The 21571-nt window shown below is 34.6% G+C and overlaps 1 protein-coding gene and 1 non-coding gene across 4 annotated transcripts in view; both read right to left on the reverse strand.

Moving 5' to 3' along the window:
- Positions 1 to 905: 905 nt before the first annotated feature.
- Positions 906 to 21571, reverse strand: part of LOC136025010 (cyclin-A2-like) — a 48475-nt gene continuing 27809 nt past the window's right edge. For all 3 annotated transcript variants that reach the window (XM_065700639.1, XM_065700638.1, XM_065700637.1), the window contains 3 exons: positions 10835 to 11039; positions 3448 to 3695; positions 906 to 1140 (listed from right to left, as the gene is read on the reverse strand). In XM_065700639.1, the coding sequence (XP_065556711.1) occupies positions 1086 to 1140; positions 3448 to 3695; positions 10835 to 11039 (508 nt within the window). In that variant the 3' untranslated portion in view covers positions 906 to 1085. The remainder of the gene's footprint in view (positions 1141 to 3447; positions 3696 to 10834; positions 11040 to 21571) is intronic.
- Positions 4950 to 5022, reverse strand: Trnaa-agc (transfer RNA alanine (anticodon AGC)). Its single transcript has one exon. It is a non-coding gene; the product is annotated as a tRNA-Ala (tRNA).

Here is a 21571-nt window from a genome sequence, read left to right on the forward strand (position 1 = left end):
AACAGAAAAGCCAAGCATAAGTAAGAAATGATTAAAATTACTACCAAATTATAATAAAATTAAGACAAAGTCGCCGTTGAGTCTTAACACACAAAATGTCTTAACACTTAACACACTAAATTTGCCAACCTTCAACACCTCAAATTCACTTTTAAATCCAATCTATTTTGCAACGTGAACTCACTAATAAAATAAAATTAGGCGTTTGGTTGAAGCTTGTTCAACAGAGTATTATGCTAATAATATCAATACATAAAAATCAACATGTCATTTTTTCGCTTTCACAACTTGTATCAAAGAATGTAATTCATGCGTATGTCCTATATAAAATCCAATCAGTCCTACTTGTTCAGTGCAACACAAAACTAGTCTCAGTCAAAATGTTTGCGAAGCTAATCAGACACGTAATTCACAGTGAATTTGAGCCCAAAAAGGTGGTACGTTCATGGTGGAAGAGTTCTAGTTTCGTGACAAGTTTGAAATATGGAATGTTCGAGTTTGTGACAAGTCTACCGTCCGAGCTCAATTAAGAAACCTTCTGTTTAATGAACATTAGTTAAATAAGAAGCCAAACTGTCCAGTTGAGTCTTTTACAAAGGGCCGTAAACCCTAGCTGAGTCTTTTTCATTATGCGCTATGGCTTTTGTCACAAAACGTTGTTGTCACAAACGACAAAAACGTTATGGCTTTTGTCACAATGTCTTTCCCAAAAATTTCATTGTTACATTCTTGTTCCAGAAATATATTTGTTAGGATCTTCTTCTGTTGGTCAAACACGACCTACTTGGTATTAAGGTAAAAATGCACATTTTTATTCCATTAAGTTAGTATTAAATTAATATTAGACGACTTTTGGCCTATCCCCGAGAAAGAACTGTGAAATAAAAAAGGTACACCATAAAAAGTGAACACTTAAAATCATCATTAAAATATCTTATACAATTTAAGTACACAGAGCACTAATTACATAGCAGGTAAAATGTATAATAAAGGCACCCGATATGGAAATGAATCTCTGGAATTACAACATTTCCTTGCTTTTTTGTACAATTATTTGAGCACAAAGTCTTAAGAAACTGCAGAACTTAATTTGGAAAGTTGAATAGAGGTCGTGGACGCAGTTGAGAGACACAGCTCATTCTGAAATACAAATCACGATATAAGACAGAGTAAAAATCACAAATATTATGAAAAGTATGACTGCAAACAAGAGAAAAACCAAAAACATTCGTACACTAATAACACTAAGGATAAAATAGCAGATTACCTCTGAGAGAGCTAGCATGACAGATTTGATCATCATCAACAAAACGCCCATTGAAAGTTAAAGCGAATTTCCTCTCAAAAGACAGGTTATTACCCCGTAATCTAACTTCCGGGATGAGGGGTGCTCGAAAGCATTGTTGGCGAGTATATTAGAGTTAGGTCCACTTTGGAACGAATTTATAATTTTTTTTTACTATTTATATGATTCACTATCCCGATGCAATATTAATTTAATTACAATCCTAAAAATCCTATCTTCGAAAATACAACTCAATAAAATCCTCCGTTTTTGGGATGGCTTTAATGTTTTTGTGTTACTCCTGTAACACAATTCAAAAAAGGGATAGAAATAAAAAGAATCTATCCTTTCAAGAAAACAGACAGATTTTTATCTTCGAAAGATAATTGTAAGTTCTTCAAAAAGGACACGATTGATCTATTTCCTAGATGTGACAGTAGTGGTAATAATCAATAGCATTTATTACTTATTTGTTATACTTCTCCTCGTGCTGGGATGAGGGGTACTCGAAAGAATTTTTCTGTCTTGGCGAAACTTGGCGATGAGCAGTAGAATAACTCTCAAAAACCTCGTTCAACACATTAAATGTAGCAGGACTAGTGGCTACCACAACCAGGTCACTTAGACTTACTTAGACTGTTAATGCAAATGGCTTTAATATGGCAATCAAGTCCATCACAATACCCCAATAAAATAATAGCAGACAATGCATTGCCTTGGCATACATCATTTGGCGAAGAAAAAGGTGGACTCATTCGAGAACCACCTAAGAGTCATAAAACACTGTCTAGTAAATTAAAAAGAAAGGAATTACAAGTAAGATGGAGGACAACTCTTTGAGTAAGGAAACGCTTTATGTACAAAAAAGAAAGAACTTAGGTTTCCCAGTTCTCAATGCTAGCTAAATCTTTATAGAAAACGGGTTAGGATGCCAAAAAAGCAGAGCTAATTAGATTTCTAAAACATATCCTTACCACAAACTCAAAGAGGCATGAGAGGACGATACAGAGAATCCCCTGAAGAAGCTGAAGTTCCACAATTGGGGCCTGCGACCGAAGTATGGCAGATACAAAATTATCATAAATGGATAGCACCTATGTAGTTAAAATAACAAATTCTACGTAAAAAGTAAAAAAAAGTCAATAAAAAAATAGATTTTGCGTCACTACGCTTCAAGCCTTTTTCATATTAACGCATCGGTTGGATGAATTGCGTCTGCGCTGCAATCATGTTACGCTTGCGTTGCATAGGATTTTTTTACATTTACGCGTGAAGCATTCATGCTGGACCCGGTTTAAACACTTCTTTTTCTGTTTCTCCTCTTAAATCTTTAATATATAGAACCTACTTTTATTCCCTTCAACTGTTCCCATTTATTCCATTTGAACTTCCTAAGATAAATCTCCGGTTTAATTAGGGATTCAAATACTGTTGAATTCTGAGTTGTGCAAACAGATAAACTAAATTTGGTTGGTTGATCGAAAGAATGAAAGAACCACATGTTTGGTGTTTCTTATTATTACCACCCGCTGAAATGATTTTGACCACTCTATGATTATACACTTTTACTAGATTCCTTACTGACATTATTACAGTTTAACCCTCGTGTGTATTTGGTGAGGTTTAATCAGGGAGCTTTTTATCGCAAAGTATAGGTCACTCTTACACTAACTTTGCCAATCTTTCCTAAGAAACTTCCATTATAAATGATTCAAATAATACAATCTTGAGACCTACGCGCTAAAGCAGCGCAAGAATTGAGTTTATTTCTATTCTTGTGTAGCGTTAAATTTTGCTGTGCCACCTCTGCGTTTTGCTGTTGAAAATACGACGCAGAGCTTGCGTATCTCAAAGCGAAAGGTCAACGCATAAATGTGAAAGAGGTTTTTATTTAATATGGTGGATTTCCAAACGAATTCAAATATTTGAGCAAGCAGCATCACGTGTGGTCATTAGATAACGTTTTTTTTTTTTTTTTTTTTTTTTTTTTTTTTTTTTTTTTTTTTTTTTTTTTTTTTTTTTTTTTTTAATGGAATAAATTAGATCTGGGATCTCAACAGTTTGAATTGTTTGCCGTTAATAATTAAAATCGTTAATTATACCAGAAAAGTTCCCAACTCATCTGAAAAGAAAACGCATTATGATGGAACAACTTAACTTACTTTGAAGTTTTGAATTTCTCGACTATTGCTTGTTGTGCATGAACTGGTGCGCCAACGAGAGTTTTGTGCAAAAAGTAGCAAATGTCCCTGAGTTGTCTAAGTCTGTAGCCAGTTTTATGAATCAGCTTTTCATTCCAAGGTTCCAATCCGCATGTATGGCGAGCTATGGCAAAAGCAGCGGCGGCAATTTGCGAAGGTAAAAAACGAAGGTACGGATCCGACTCGAGTAAAGTCAATTGGCACATATACTAAAAATATAATAACAAAAGTTGTAATCACTGTATATATAAATGAGGAAGAATGACATTATTTTTAGAGAAAATTGAGGATTCTAATTTTCTAATTAATTTGATTAAGCCAACGCTCAGCAGTGAAAGTGAAAAGTTTGAGCAGAAGCATCTCTCATTGAAGACAGCTATTGCAAATACAGACAGGATATTAAAATATTTAATTTTCTTTTCTTCTAAAAAAAAATTCTAGGAATACAGTTTTTAACATTTCCAATTATATAGCACAATCTATACGTTACTTAAATACCCATTTTACAGATATTACTCAAATAACTATTCAGTTGACTCGGAATGAAAACTACTATTTTCAAAACAGAGTTACTTGTAAAAACATTTCTTAAAAGACCTATTTTTGGCCATTATAGGCCGTAGGCTCTTTACTAGGTTACAGCTGTTACTGCATATACTGTTACTGCAATGCTTATTAGACCAGTAAATAATGAAAAGATACATTAGGCACAGTTTTAGATACAGCTATTGCAAGAATGATGAGTCCCTCAGAACAATCCGAAGAAGTGCTCTGAGAAGACATGCAACCATTGGCGTCCTTTTAATGGGTTAAGCTGATGTTTATTCCAAGTCAGAATTACTCCAAGTTTAATCTTTAAGTCCGTTGATTTTGAATTAAAATTGAACAGTTGTGAGCATCAAGCCAGGGATAATTGTAGAAAAAGCCAAGACAGATAGTCCAATTGAGAGAGAGGCAAACCTGGCAATAACTCCCTTATTAGGATTGTATAAAAATGGTGTACAAATCCAAAACCTTAAATGGCGCGATGAAAAAACTTAAGCATTTAAAAAAGCGTGACTTTTGGTTAATGCCTTTTATATATACTCAGTAAGTATATTAACTGGAATCTTGGAATCTTGTCAACAACGTATCGATTAAACTCAGAGTAATTCTTAAGTGAAATAAACAATAAAAGGACGCCAATGGGTGCATGTCTTCTCAGAGCAATTCTTCTGATTGTTCTGAGGACCCATCTTCAGCCAGATAATGGCCTAATGCATCTTTTTCATTATTTCACTGGTCTAATAAATATAACACTTGTAGCAGCAGCTGTAACCTAGTAAAGACCCTACGGCCCATAGTACATTTTGAATTTGACATTTAACATTCAGACAGACAGCTTCTCACTTGTCAAGTGAAATCTAATAAAACGCAAGCATTGATATAAACAGATTTGAAAACGGCGGTTTACACGAAAAAATTGGAGATGCGGGGCATCGATCCCCGTACCTCTCGCATGCTAAGCGAGCGCTCTACCATCTGAGCTACATCCCCTTAAATGCCATTTCTAATCAAATATATCAAGCTTAATTCTGTACGGAAAAAAGAATTTGATAATGATACCATTTCAAGAAGATCAAAATGCCGTAATAGAAATTAATGTCATCTTGACTAAAAACCTTATATTAGAAAAAGTGTAGCAGGGACAGCAGTGGAACTCATTCTGGGGGAAAACAAGCTTGCACACTTATATTTGTTCGCCATAGAACGGCAGTGTGGTCTAAGAAAAGAATACACAGTTTAAAGTGTACGTTGCATACATGGGAAAATGAGACCAACCAAGTGAACAACTATAAATTGAACATTTCGTTTGCAATTTAGAAGACACGGAAGGCTTTGTATCCTTCATTGGAAATTTTTGGCCAAAAGTAGTTTTGGGCAAGATTAAAGAAGGAAATTTACATCAAGACTTTGAATGAACTTTTTCAGTGAACTCTCTCTGAATATAATCTTGTGAATAATCCGAAAGTTCATTATTTTGTGAATCACCCGAAAAATTATTTATTTTTGTATGTATATATATGCTAGTTTCAATTATATTATTTTAGTAATTCTACTGATGACGATCACTCTATATGCGATAGAAATACCTGGACTTTCGTACTTTTTTTCACTGTCTAAATAAATGGATTTATCCCCATTTGAAAATTTTTATTTGTTGGAAATTGAGACAAATTGAAGAACAAAGAAAAGTTATAATTGCACATAATCTATTATGAATGATGGTAGGTTGGTCATTGTGTAGATGGGGGGGGGGACAAGGTGCCTAAAACAGCGCCTTCGGATAAATATAGGAAGGGGTATGAATTAAACTCGCATATCCCTTCATTAAAACTAAGCCTGAACAAGGGTGCTACAGGATGATACCTCCCTTTTCGCAACAAAAAAATGGGTCAATGTTCCTAATACCTTAACAATTGTTTAGGATCATGAAACTATTGTTAATAGATGCATTTTGACTTTTTGAACATCTTTTCTCTCTCGCAAAATTACCGCTAACTCACCGTTATGGAGTTATTATATACTTGCACGTTAGGGGGGGGGGGGGTAAAGCATAGCATATATTAAATACAGTAATGGTTAGTTTACGTATTTAATATATGCTATGCTTTACCCCCACCCCCCTGATGTGGAAATATATAGTCCAAATTTGTTTCTAAACTATTAAAGATTCGCGATTTCAAATATCCGATCAACGAAAACGGAAATGATTGCAATTCTATATGTGTAAATACAAGATATTTGGGCCGGAATAACTCCATAACGGTGAGTTTGCGGTAGTTTTGCAAGAGAGAAAAGATGTTCAAAAAGTGAAAATGCATCTATTAACAATAGTTTCATGACCCTAAACAATTGTTCAGGTAATAGGAACATAGACCAAAAAATGTTTCTGGCATTCATTTTAAAGCTTCATTTAACTTAATTAATTTGCTTCACATTTCATAAAAATAATATGCGATGATGTGCAAGTGGGCATCAGTTATTATGAAGGAGGAGTGGTGGATGATTTTGTAGGCGGGGAGGGGGCGGGGCAGTTGCCTCAGAGTGCATTTTAAGGCCAGACGGTATGATTACCGAAAATCAGCTATGCAGAAGAGATCTTACAGTAGAAAAAAGGAGGGTTATCTTTTGATGAACACAAACGAGTTTAGAAGGCGGTCCTTAACTTAACCCAGAAAACTTGAATAGCAGGGTTTCAAACTGTCACCCGACTTTAAAAGACAAAATTGCAAAAAAAAGGGTAAAAAGCGGACAGATAAGAAGAATTTTGTTACACTCTCAGCATTAGCCTTTAGTCAAGTTGGAGAAGGACTAAATTGAAAAAAAAAAAAAAATCAATTAAAGAAAACGTGTGAGGACAATTGAAAAAACATTGACAAGAAAGAATACGCTTATTTAGGGTAAATTACTTAACAATATATAGGTTATGCAATTTTTTTATTGTTTGCACAGGATTGTCACTGGGAAAGGGAAAAATGTTCTAACCTGGTTGTGTCCCAAAAGAGTAAGGGTCTAAATTTGAAATTCCCGGTGATGATGAGGGGTAACCTATTTCGAACTAAATCGAAAACCACTGTGTGCATTCTGGTTATACGGAAGGAGGAATAAAATGTGAAAAATGTTTTTGGAGATAAAAACGCAAGGATAAATTATAAAAATAGCAGTATTGATTCGGAGTCCAAGGTGAAAACATCTGTCTAGAATTGGATATCATTAATTATCAAAGTAGTCAAACTAGTAAACTTTTTCAGTGCATTTTAATCCCTGCGAAGCTAGTTAGATTTCGCTATAGCTGGCAAAGGATTATAGTTCATGACCTGAGTAAAATTATTACTCAGCATTTCAATAAGTGAGAGATAATCCTATGGTAATAATTATCAAATTATTTAAACTTATTAATTATCTTTGTAAATTTTTACTAATAACCGAGCAGAAGAGGGGAGGTTTTCTATAGCAAGCGTCGTCGTACCCGCCGGGAGTGGTGTCTCCCTTGAATTGCGGGGAATATATAGCAGGAGCCTACGCTTCCCTCGCTTATTGGCATTTTGAGCCTCTGAAATTTAGCCAACTGCCATTCAGCTATCGTGCGGTTAAGACGTGTTTTGCCCTAGCTTATGTTTTTTTACTCGGAATTGGATTAACGAACCTTTTGCATGAAAATGGACTCAGATACGGACTGCTTTGTTTATGCCCCGCTTCTGAACTTTATGCAGTACAATAATGCAAAAGGTGTCGAAGCTGCAGTGATCTTTAAATTTGCTGTCGAATTTTTCGAGTCAAGTGATGTTGCCAAATGGAAGAAAATCCTGTGGGATTCGTATATCTGTAAAGAATTGGCAGTTCGCATAAGTTATGACCCTTATCCCAGAGGTTCTGGGGGTTATATCATTAGGAGTTGCTCGAAGGGGGTGAGGGGGTGACTCACCCCCCCCCCCCCCGTTGGTTTTAGCGAGGTCTTGTAATTCGTTTATTTTGACCTCATTGAGGTCCCAGGTGCTCAATTCTGAGAAAGTCTAAGGTGTGTTTCCTTCTCCTGGAAACATTTTTCCATTTTCAAACTTCTTGGTAAAGAAATGGCTGATTTTGACAAAAATCAGCTTTAATTGTAGAAATCAAATACAGAATTCACTAGTAAATTTGATTGTCTATTTTTCTAATGTCATTTTCGACAGTCGTTTAAATTAAACCAGGTTTAAAGGGACTAGTCTAGCAGCCTAGTAACTGGCCTTAAAAATATTTTTAAGCTCACATATGATTTATTTCTCTCTGATGGTTCAGTAGTCTGGGGCAGTGCTGCAACAAGTACTCCAAATTTTTACTCAAGTATTAAGTACTCATTGTTTTTTTTTTTTTACTTAAATATCAAGTAATAAGTACATATATATATATATATATATATATATATATATATATATATATATATATATATATTTATGTTATATATATTATATGTACATCAAGCCCATACTACCTTTTTTTAAAGCCATTCTGAAGGCTTCTTAGCCCCTTCCCTTGCCTATAAAATACCCCCTGTCATTCCTCTCTTGGAAATCTTAATCAAGAGCCAGAATTTCCGTTTATCGTTTTCAACCGTTTCCCTTGTTCGGCTGGTACACACCCAATGAAGTCCAGGAACAGAATCTTAACCAATTTTCAACACAACGGCTTGAAAGGAGAATACTATCAAAACGATTAAGTGCAGTCAAAAAACTCTTGATTGGATGAGACATATCACATGACAGGATTAACACAGTGCACGTACAGTTGAACTTCTGGCGATTAGTGTTCAATCAAATCTGGCACGTTTGAAAAAATACAGGGTTATTCTGAAACATGTGAACATGTGACATGTGACATGAACAATTATAGGAAAACTCTCTAAAACTTTCTTAAGACTTGAAACCCTCTCCCCCTCGCCCTATTTGATATAGGGTTTGTGATACCAGAACTTGATATGAGCCCTGATCTTCGGCATCTTTGGTCTAGTTTTCATTCGGATCCGTTACTTCATTTGCCAGTTATACTAAATTAAACAGAAAACTTAAATTTTTCAGGAATTAAAAACCAACTCCCCCTTGTTAGATTTGAGCATGGGTCTTTATCTCAAAACTTGATAAGTGTCATGGTCTTAGACCTCTTTGGTTCAATTTTCATTCAGATCCATCACTTCGGCATCTTTGGTCTAGTTTTCATTCGGATCCCTAAACTTCATTTGCCAGTTATACTAAATTAAACAGAAAACCTAAATTCTTCAGGAATTAAAACCAACTCCCCCTTGTTAAATTTGAGCTAGGGTCTTTATCTCAAAACTTGATATGTGTCATGGTCTTAGGCCTCTTTGGTTCAATTTTCATTCAGATCCATCACTTTAGTCGCAAGTTACTCTGAATTAAACGAAAAACTGTTATTAGCAGGTAAAGCCCTCTCCCCCTGTTTTATTTGAGCTAGGGTCTTCATCTTTCAACTTGATGTGTCTCATGATCCTTGGCACCAAATCCATCACTATAATATTCCATCCTATATTTGATATATGGTTTGCGATACCGGAACTTGATATGAGCCCTGATCCTAGTCATCTTTGGTCTATCTTTCATTTGGATCCATTGCTCCATTTGCAAGTTATACTAAATTAAACCAAACTTGACTTTTTTCAGCACTTAAAACCCACTCCCCCTCGTTCTATTTGAGCTAGGGTTTTCATCTCAAAACTTGATGCCTGTCACGGTCTTAGGCACCTTTGGTTCAATCTTCACTGAGATCCATCAATCTCTCGCAAGTTACACTGAATTAAATGAAAAACTTAAAGCCCCCTCCCCATAATTAAGCTAGGGTCTTCATCTCCAAACATTGTGTGTCTTATGGTTTTGGCATCTTTGGCTTGACTTTCATTGAGATCCATTACTTCATTCGCGAGTTAAACTGAGTCAAACAAAAAACTCAACTTATTTAGCACTTAAAGCCCCCTCCCCCTCGCCCTAATTAAGCTTGGGTCTCCATCCCAGAACTCAATGCATGTCATACGCTTAGGCATCTTTATTCAGTTTTAATCGAAATTCATCTCTCCATTTGCAAGTTACAATGAATTAAATGAAAAACTCAAATTTTTTTTAACACTTAAAGCCCCATCGCCCTAATTAAGCTCAATTTTAATCCAAATAGTTCAATTTTAATACAAATGTGACTGGCGGTTCTCCCGCTATACTCGATTGCACAGACGGGCGGACAGACAGACAGATCTCAGAAACCTATCTTGATGGGTATTTCCACTATCCAAATAGGTGATGATGCCTGGATGATGATATGCTATTGTTTTCCTTTTTTTGATCCAATGAGCCAACATGGCTACCTAAGACGTTGCAAAATCCGTCCGTCCGTCTGTCTGTCTGTCCGTCCGTCTGTGTAATCACGCATAGGGGAGGGGGTGAACCGCTGGTTGGATTTGGATGAAAATTTTGATGGCCAGATTTGGTGCCAAGGATCATGAGACACATCAAGTTGAAAGATGAAGACCCTAGCTCAAATAAAACAGGGGGAGAGGGCTTTACCTGCTAATAATAGTTTTTCATTTAATTCAGAGTAACTTGACAGAAAAAAGTCGCTTCACTAAAACATTAGAAAAAATATTATTAGGCTATATATATTTGCTTACCACTTTGATGAAGACCAGAATATTGGTATTGTCATTATAAATCTGCAGCAACAACTAGTATAAATATCAATAAAACTGCTAATACAGGGGCTTATCTAATTAAATTAAACTAGAATATTTGTTCTGTTTTACAAATATAAGAAGCGAGCTACTTACCATGGCTAAATGCTTGATTTCATCTGTAGTCGACTCAATTCGACAAAACCGATGCAAAAAATATAATGAGGTCGGGGCTCCTAGATCAAAAGCTAATACTTTCAAAATCAGATGCTCCATCCTCAAAACTTGTCTTTTTGTATAGGTATCATCAGTTATATAAACAAATTCACTAACTTCGGGTGGATAAATCTCTTCATATTTTCTGCAAAATAAAGTAGAAAACAATGAAAAAAACAAACAGGATAATGATGCATCAGAGGTGTTCCTAACCAAAATCTGAAGGAAAAATTTAATGATCATTGTACTTGAGTTTTAATTGCGTAAGTCAGGCCAAAGTCCCACTCAATTATCATCGTGCTTGATGAATTATCGTGCACAGCTTGGTATTTCAATCCGTCTAATTTTGGATCACGTATGGACATACAGGGATATAAACACAGATCTCCCCCCCCCCAAAAAAAAAGATCCTACCAAAATCCCCTTCCATCACAGTACTTGAAACATTTACGCGGGAAAGATTCACTTTATTTATTTTTAGGATTATAAATCGAGTTTCAAAGCGTCATCATGGATGCCTACCTTGTCACCGTCATCGCCCTTACATCGACGCTATATTGTACATAGTTATCATCATTCAATTCAGGATGATTAGTCACACAATGTCCACTTTTTTTGTATTTTCAGCGTTTGGCGTAAACATACTTGATTCACTTTTAATATTATGCAGTCAAGAGGATTTTCCCTAAAAACAAGGATTAAGAATAAAGGTTTCCATGAAAAAAAAAAAAAAAAAAAAAAAAAAAAAAAAAAAAAAAAAAAAAAAACAATGAAGCCCATTCGAAAATCCAAAACACCCATTCTACCTAAAGACTGATAAGTATGAACAAAATTCTGAACAAATACACGCAAAAATTATTGTTCTTAAAAGCAGATTAGTAAGAATGAAAAACGTACTCTTTCATGAAAGCAGTAAAGCCTCGTCAGTATAGTATAGTCTGCCGTGTATTTTTGATCCTAGGAATAAAAATAGAACCCTTTTATGATTACACCTTCCCATAGGGTTATATTTTCCTATGATCATTCCTGGTTAAATTTTTAGGAGATTCTGAGGAGGACTTTTAGCAAATTCGGGGTTTTCATAAAGTCAAACATATTTCCTGCAAAAAAAAGTTTTGAGTAAAGTTCATTATCCATAATTATATGTCCTAGTTTTCGATTGATCAGACAACGAAACCTCTCTATACTAATTAATGTGTATTCAAAACAAAGTCGATGCTACACATTTCTTCTCAATCCCCTAACTTCAAACAACAGATTGTTCATTATTTGTTATTTACAGATGATCTTTTTGGGGGGAGGAGGGGTGGAGACTACAAACTCCATTGACTATTGCATTTATCATCTTATTTCAATATGAGATTAACAGGAATTCGTTGAGGTTGAAAATCCATTATATTTGTTACTACTTAACTCGGTCATCGGAAAGTTAATTTTATAAAAGTATTACGTGATCAGTTTTAATAAAAGGGCCTAAAAAAAAACAATAGAAAAGCAAATACAATAACTAAGTTTCTCAAGATCCCTTAAAAGCGAGATTGTCGAATTCTGATAATCAGCTTGTTCTGAAGCCCTATGTCACTTAGTGCTAGCGATCACGTTTTAGTGTTCATATGAATTCTGAAACCTGAATTTTCTGGAAAATGTTCTAGTTAGCCAGTCTTAACTAAATTTATATCAGTTGGACTTTGGTTTTGTCAGAATGGGCATGGTTTCAACTGGCTCCAAAATTAGCATTAAGGATCTTGCTGTCAAACATTGAAAAAAAGAAGAAATTATGTAGATGGGATTAATTTTAACCTAGATGATCGTAAAAAGTCACACCCAATAACACCTATGCACATTTTTATAAGGATATGCTATAGAATTTCAGTAGGCTCAGCATTGGCTAAGGGTTCTAATACTTGCAGCAAAGTATGAATAGGAAGCTGACAATCTTGTCATCATTAGAGCCACAAGTATCACATGGACTATTGTAAAGCGTCCCCTAGTTTCGGAAAAATATTGAAAATTGGATGGCACACGGCAGAGCATGGTTCATCACGGCGAGCATAGAGGAATGTAATGCACTGTCGCAAAATGCAGGTGCCATTGTGGCGGATGAATGTAGAAAGAATCGATTCTGAACTATGCAACTTCAAACAGAGTTCAGTAAGTCCTTTGATGTGGTAATATCTTAAATATATTACAATGTAATATGATAATAATTAATAGTGTAATAATTACACATTTTAAGAAATACAGCCCAAAAAACACACTATTTTTCGTTTATTCTTACCACTCTGAATGGGATGTTATAAATAAGTGATAATTGATCGGTTTCGTGTGCTATGGGTGGATGTAAAAAAATGTCAGCCGTAACGCAAATTTCCATAGTTAGGTCTAATCTTTATATTTTTTTTTGCCTAGTTTTGGGAATACGACAGAAATGTAGCCAAATAGGATTCACCAGAACCGCAAAATTGTGAAAGTTATCAATGAGAAAAAAGTTTTGTTTTTGTTCCTCAATGCTTCAAGAACGAATGGTCTTACTCAAGAGCAATGGGATAAAAAAAAAGAGAAACAAAAATTACACTGCTTCCAGAATGAATGAGCTAATTTATTCAAAAAAGCTTTAAATAGTCAGATTTTCAGCTGAAATATTTTGAAAGAGGACTGATAAATGAAACACTTATAAGTAGCAGTTGGCTGCACATATTCAACTACAAAATATTGTCAGTAAAGCACGAATCAAATTTTAGCGTAAAGAATGGGGGGTTGAAGGGGCAGCAGTCCCTCTATTATACAGGATAATTTCTGTTCGTTTTGCATTTTAATGTTTCTCTTAGCTTTCATTTAAAACAAAGGTTTTTTTTATCCCAGCATGAATACCATTTTAGCAAAGGCAGGTAGGGAAGCTTCCTCTCCATAATCCTCAAAATTCATAAGATATGTGTTAAAAATGGATGAAAAACAGTATTTCTTTTTCTGTTCCAACCACACTAGGGAAAAACTTTGACCTCTTTCCAAAAAATTGCGAAAACCAAATATCGAGTCTAAATTGCGGCAAATTAACACATTAAAAATTAAGACAAGAATCAAATTAACACCGCGAAGAAGACTACCCGTACCTTTAATCAGGTTGTTTCCTTTGTACAAAACCAAAAATAAAAAAAAGCAAACAATATCAATGGAACGACCACCTAAATGCAAACAGAATTGAAAATTTATCAATTAACTTGTAAAAGTTCACAATTTAATGGACGGCTGACCACCGTCTAATCCATTGATTCGAACAATATTTTTTGTTGTACGAGGCGTCGTGACAAAACAAGTGGTTTTCCTAAAAAAAAAATTCCATGGGAATTTGATCTCAATTACTTCATTTTATCATTGTTGAAACTGCCAGTCAATGCTAACAAATACAGATAAAACAGTTACGCAAAAAAAGAAGTCATTCAGAATATGAAGTGAGCCAAAGGACTTCTTTTCTCTTTTCTATTGCGGGCAACCGGCAAAGGTATCCAATAATAAACTACAAATAATATTGGCTATTGCTCAAGATAGAATTTGTTATAATCATTATTTTGATGTATATTTGCAACATTTTCAAAAGTTTCGGAATTCTACATCATCATAGGGATGTTGCCTTTGGTCACTTTTCAAGAGGTGAATGTCCGGATTGCAGCAGAGGTTATGTTTTTTGTCTTACCACGGGAGGAATAAATGAGTCAGCCTGTGCCACATATCTCCACATTGCTTTTCTCCAGCTGAATCATTAACTCTTTATGATTGTTAGGTGTCCACTATACCCAGCCAATTACTAGTCTGAAAACAATCCCGTGATGTTATGCAACGGGTAACTGAGACAAGTACTTTTCCAGAGTGCTTTTATATCAGATACAGTAGATTTTTGGATGCTCATCGTTTGTACTTAGCTTAAACGTTTCATGATCAAGAATGTTACAGTTGTCGTTGTCAAGCTTTTGCTAACAAGGATTTATTTTTACGACATGATTTGCACTAGTTGTTCTATTTTCAATTTTTCCTTTTTTTTTTCTAGCTTATTAAAAAAGTGTGCAGAAGAAGCAAAACAAAACTCCTAGTTCCGAAGAAAATGAACTTCTAAGAGACCATGTAATGGCAGTCTCATGTAGAGCACAAAAAATATCTCTTATAGGCCGGAAATAAGAACTTCCATATCTTTTTTAGATTTTTTGAAAATAATTCTAGGAAACTTAATTAGGAAATCACAAATTCCAAAAATTTTATTTTTCATGTAATTTTCTATTTTAACAGATTTTGCATGTATGTACAGATTTTGCCAATAGACCTTATTAGATTTCAACCAAACTTAGTAAAAAATAACAGTTAATATGTTTTTGAAATCAGGAGCTGATTTGATCTCTGTAGTGGAGGAAGAAACAACCCTAATATCTTGTGATCAGGACATCTTTCAGCGGAAATTGTTGGGTCTCAACCCAACTTAGTATGGGTTAATTTTAGGAGAGGAGTACCAAAATTTATTTTATCAGCCTAATTACTAAGCGGCTTAGTAGAATTCAGTCTACAAAACCTGCACAGCAGTTATTTGCAAGTTTTCAGTTGTCCATGCCCGATCCCTACCAAATTTACTTTAGATGCGGTACACCAGTCTTGGACTATGAACGTGGGTTACAATAATGAAGCCCTTCCATCACAGAGCTCAAGGTTCGATTAAGCACAGATCAAGTTCAAATTAAATAAAATATAACCTAAAATGCTTAATTTCAACTGTAAAAACCCTTAAGGCGCTTACTGTTCTACTTTGCAAAAACCATTATTGGTCTGTTTTCAAACAGTTCGTGGTAACGAACTTTAGTAAGGAGCGACCCGGCTCAATAGTAACCAAAACTCTAAAAAATGGAATTTTGATACCAAAAGCTACATCAAAAGAATTGCATTTTAATGCTGATTTTAATAAGTTTCATCAAGTTTAGTCTTACCCATCAAAAGTTACGAGTCTGAGAAAATTTGCGTTATTTTAGAAAATAGGGGGAAACACCCCCTAAAAGTCATAGAATCTTAACGAAAATCACACCATCAGATTCAGCGTATCAGAGACCCCTACTGTAAAAGTTCCAAGCTCTTATCTACAAAATGAGGAATTTTGCATTTTTTGCCAGAAGGCAGATCACGGATGCGTGTTTGTTTGTTGTTTTTTTTCCAGGGGTGATCGTATCGATCCAGTTGTCCTAGAATGTTGCAAGAGGACTCATTCTAACGGAAATTAACTTTTTAAGTGACCAAAAAAATTAGAGGGCACCTAGGCCCCCTCCCACGCTAATTATTTTCCCAAAGTCAACGGATCAAAATTCTGAGATAGCCATTTTATTCAGCGTAGTCGAAAAACCTTTTAACTATGTCTTTGGGGACAACTTACTCCCCCACAGTCCCCGTGGGAGGGGCAACAAGTTACAAGCTTTGACCAGTGCTTACATATAGTAACGGTTATTGGGAAGTGTACAGACGTTTTCAGGAGGATTTTTTTGGTTTGGGGGAGGGGTTGAGAAGAGGGGGATATGCTGGGGGAACTTTCCATCGAGAATTTGTCATGGGAGAAGAAAATTTCCATGAAGGGAGAGCAGGATTTACTAGCATTATTTAAAAAAAAAAAACAATTACAAAATAAATATGAAAAAGTTTTTTCAGCTGGAAGTAAGGAACAGCATTAAAACTTAAAACAGAAACAGAAATTATTACCCATACAAGGGGCTCACCTCCTTCTAATACCTCGCTCTTTGCGCTAAAGTATTTTAGTAATTTCAACTATTTATTCTACGGCTTTTGTGATTCAGGGGTCATTCTTAATGAATTGGGACAAAATTTAAGCTTTAGTGTAAAGAGCGAGGTACTGACGAGGGGGCGAACCCCCTCATATATGTAATAAAAACATGAGAATACAAAAGTTCTTTACGTAAGCTAATTTATAAGTTACTTAAATCTTTTACTAATAAAAAGATTCGTAAAAAGTTCTAGTTGCCTTTTTAATTAACCAAAAAATCGGAGGGCAACTAGGCTTCCTCCCCCGCTTTTTTTTTCTCAAAATCATTCGATCAAAATTATGAGAAAGTCATTTAGCCAAAAAAAAAAAAAAAAAAAAAAAAAAAAAAAAAAAAAAAAAAAAAAAAAAAAAAAAAAAAAATGCAAATTTCGTTTTGATTATTCCTCTGCGGAGAGCCAAAATCAAAACATGCATTGATTCAAAAATGTTCAGAAATTAAATAAAAAAAAAAAAACAAGTTTTTTTAAATGAAAGTAAGGAGCGACATTAAAACTTAAAACGAACAGAAATTACTTCGTATATGAAAGAGGCTGCTTCCTCATCAACGCCCCGCTCTTTACGCTAAAGTTTTTTACTGTTTTAAAAGGAAGAATTGAGAGAAAGAGTCAAAAAAGAGCGGGGCGATGATGAGGAAGCAGCCTCTTTCATATACGAAGTAATTTCTGTTCGTTTTAAGTTTTAATGTCGCTCCTTACTTTCAGTTAAAAAAACTTGTTTTTTTTATTTAATTTCAGTATGGCACTTGTTTTCCAAAGAGACTATATAATGAATAGGCTGAGAATCTTTACTCCAAGATTGGTCAGTCTGTTCTACTACATTCCCTAATGACAAAAACTAGAGATCTCTCCTCATCCCCATCCCATCCCAAAGAGGTCCTGTTTTTATCCACAAAAGGCAAAAATCAAAACACTATATCAAACTTCCCACCATGTTTGGTCGAGGTCTGACTAGAATTTTTAATATATGTTCTCAAGACAATAACTTAAGGACCCTCGCCCATTCCGGTAGATGTTGCTGGACACCCCAGAAGCCTAATTAAGGCACTAGCTTTCACTTTCTATCAAGTTTGATTGAGATCTGGTAGCCCTTCTTGTAGATATGCAAATGCCAAGATTCCATAAAATCCCCTCCCTCCCTAACGGCAATTACGAGTCAGATGGCAACTAGACTTCCTAGTGGGGATTTTAAGATAGCCTTTTAATATGCCTCTTATTTTATAGGTGAAAGATTTTGTACATAAGAATATTCGGCCTTCTAGGTTAGATATCGTGTTTATTTAAAATCGTGTCTATTTAAAAGAATAAAGCTTGATTGACTTATTCGACACTTAAATAAACTAAAATTTTAAGGAATGGATTGAAGCCTCTTTCACCGGTTAAAATGTCAATTATCAAATTCCATTGAAGCCCATTACAAAAAGCATCAAATACTTTAGAACTTATAAAACTAGCAAAATAATTTCATTATTCAACCAATTAAAGCAAGTAGTCAATCTTCAACAACCAGAAACAGTAAAAGAAAATACTGCATGAGATTCGACAAAGCCTGCTTTGATGATAAATATTTCATTGAAATATATTGAAAGAGCTTTGGAAAGAACAAAACTTACTTTTCGACTGAAATCCTATTCTTGACGTTTTTATACAAAATCGGAGTTCAAACCCAGTACCATACGAAGAGTTATTTAGACGAATGTAACAAGAATTTGTCACATGACGTCATTTATTACGAAGCCATTTTAAATTACATAAACCTCATAGGAGTGCAGATAATATGACGTCATTATTGGCTATAGGCATCATAGTAGTGACACAATCATGACGTCATTTTTCCTTTACATAGAGATCGCCCAGTAATTGGGAATTCATAACAAAAGATGTTTTCAATGATGCAAGACGTAAAAAAATATCTTCTCATTGGGATTCCAGTCTCAGCTTCTGTATTATCAGTTTCGTGGGCCATTAGAAAATGTAGAGAATCGAAAACCAATGTATGTTCAAGAGAAGAAATAGAAGAGCATACTAAGAAGAGTGAACCAAGCTCAACTATTGAGGCTAGCCCTGTTTCTGCTCTAGCCTCAAAGAAACTTATCAAAATAGAGCAACATGTTAGAGTTGACAATGGAACTCAGATTGCCAAAAGCAAGAATGATAGTGCAAGCAGTGACGACTATGTTAGAATACTATCTGCTAAAGAAGAATCCATTAAGAGCGAAGAAAGACCGTCATCAGCAGATGTTGAAAATGGATCAATAGTGGATATAGGTAGCACAAATGTGAAAAATTACTTCAAGGAAAGAGTTTCACACAATGCTATTGAAAATAGTAATCTGGACACGAAAATGGTAACAGAAAAACGCGAAAACCTTAATCGTGTAGTTATTGTAGGTTCCGGTCCAGTTGGGTCGTTCATGGCAGCACTCATTTCACAGCTTGGCATACCAGTTTCTGTTTATGAGAAGCGCAAGGAATTCACGAGAAACATAAACTTAAAGATAAATAACAACATTTTTAGAAAAACACATCACATATTGAAAGGATTAAAAATAGATGACGAGTTCTTTAAAGAAATGGACGAAAGCTTACATATTAGTGATAACAAAATCCTTATAAAAGATTTGGAAAAGAGATTGAAAGAAAAAGCAGTATCAACTGGCAACGTTGAATATAAAACAGAGGAGATCACAAGCTTTGAAGAGGCACGTAAAAAGCATCAGGCCGAAAATCCGATAATACTCGATTGCACCGGAACAAAAAGCAAGCTCAGAACGGAAGAGTTTGGTAATGATGCAGACAACATGGTGACTATTCCACTGCAGCATGCAATGTACATCAACTTTAAAGCAAAGAATGTTAAGCCTACGGCTTTACATCAAGTGATAAAAAATGTTGCTGATATAAAGCTTGCAGATATTGTCGCAAGTAAACGCAAGGACGAGAACAATTTCACTAGCGTGACAATTCCAGTCTTCATTAACAAAGAATTATCTGATGCATTTGATCAATACTATCCAACGATAAATCAAAACCCACTTAATCCTTTTATGGCGTCTAAGCCAGTGCCAGATCAACTTTCAGATCCTATTCAGATCTCTAGTGAAGCACCATATCAAATCTTGTACCCCATATCTTCCATCCTAGCAACTCTCATGATGAAAGATTGGGAAATAGACTTGAGCAGCATAACAGTAAAAAAAATAGATATAAAATGTGGTTATGCTAAAAAACGAAGCAATGATCGTGATACTTGCTTGGGAGATGCAGGAGTTCATTTAGCATTTTTTAGATCTCTAAACTTAGGATTAGAGCATGCTCTCAAATACTTTATAAAATTATCAAACTACCATAGAAGGAGTGAAGAAGGAAGTTTAACTGATGCAGATGTTATAAACCAATTTAAGGAGGAAAATCCACTCTTGAATCCAGTAGAAATTCACAAGGCTAAAGGAAGAAATTCATATTTAGTAGCGACTAAATCAATACGCTACGGGTGTTATCATTATTGTTCAATAGACCGCGAAACGGAAAAGCTAACTGGATGTCTTGGGATTAAAGAAGAAGATATTAGTAGTGAGTTAGAAAAACTCAATCACCGATTAGATGATTGGAAAAGTGTATTGCATCAGTTCGAAATGGAAAGAGATAGAGACATAAAAAGTGAAATAAACGGGAATAAACGCAAAAACATCCTATATAACCTTCTAGCATGGCTAGTGTGCAAATTCACGCCTCTTTCTGTTGCAGTTAGCGAAAGTGTAAAAGAAAAGACCTATATTTGGCCTTTATATCTTGAAGATTATAAACTTTTCCCTAAATACTTTAGAATTTTAATGGAAGTGGATCCATTAAAAACTGATGAAAATAAGCAAAAAATCGTAAGTCTGGTTAAAAAACTGTTAAACAAACATAAAGAACTGACCGAAGAAGCAGAAAGTAAAACTTTTTCATGTAAAGTCAAGAATTTCCTTTTTTACCGTATCAAGAAGGCTAAAGAGTATACAGTCAGCATTTTTAGCAATAGCCATCGTAAAAAAAAAGAATTGCTAAATCAGTTAACAATCATATGTAGCGATAAAACACGTTCTATTGAAGATAAAATATATTCAATTAAGAAGGTTGTAGAAAAAAAAGAGTCTTTTATAAAAAGAGACGCTGAGTTAAACCTTATTGTATGTTTAATTAGCAATGCTATAAATATAAAACAGAGTTAAACAGAGAAAATTTTCAAAGTTAGAAAAAAATCATTTTAGATGATAATCGAAGTGCTCAGTAGGTAGAACAGAAATTAATTTAGAGTCATCATTAAGAGTCATGCATTTTTGGTACCTTTAACGTATAATTTTCTATGTGACGTCATGAATGTGTTTTAGTTTTTAATTCAGGTTCCATCAATTCAGTATTTTGTTTTCCTTTCTTGCTATGTTTTGCTGTTGGATGAATAAACTTATCTAAGTTTTACTTCAGTTGGTTTATTATTTGCTAGTTTTGAATAATGCACCAGGGAATTTCCATAGTTTCAAGTTTATATTACCAGTTACTGATAATACGGCTGGTAATACCGTAGAGTCGCCTTAGAATGCGATCTTAGTCATTTTTGTGTCTGTCATTTCGGTAATTTTGAAAATAAAATTTCTTTTGATTTTGCTCGAGCTTTTAGATATTTAGATTATATACTAAAAGTTACCGATATAAAGGCCAAGGAAAGATAGCTGAGTCTTAGAAATCAGTCTTCTACTTTTGAGTGGTTTCAACTAAAAGAACTTTTAGGAGCTTTGATTAAAGAAGCTTTTTTATGAGCTATTTATTTTTATTTTAAAAATTAATTTCATTGTTTGTTAATCCTTTGATGATTTTTTTTTTATCTTTTTTTATTTT

Source organism: Artemia franciscana, chromosome 3, assembly GCF_032884065.1.
Source record: "Artemia franciscana chromosome 3, ASM3288406v1, whole genome shotgun sequence".
In the NCBI taxonomy this organism is placed as follows: domain Eukaryota; kingdom Metazoa; phylum Arthropoda; class Branchiopoda; order Anostraca; family Artemiidae; genus Artemia; species Artemia franciscana.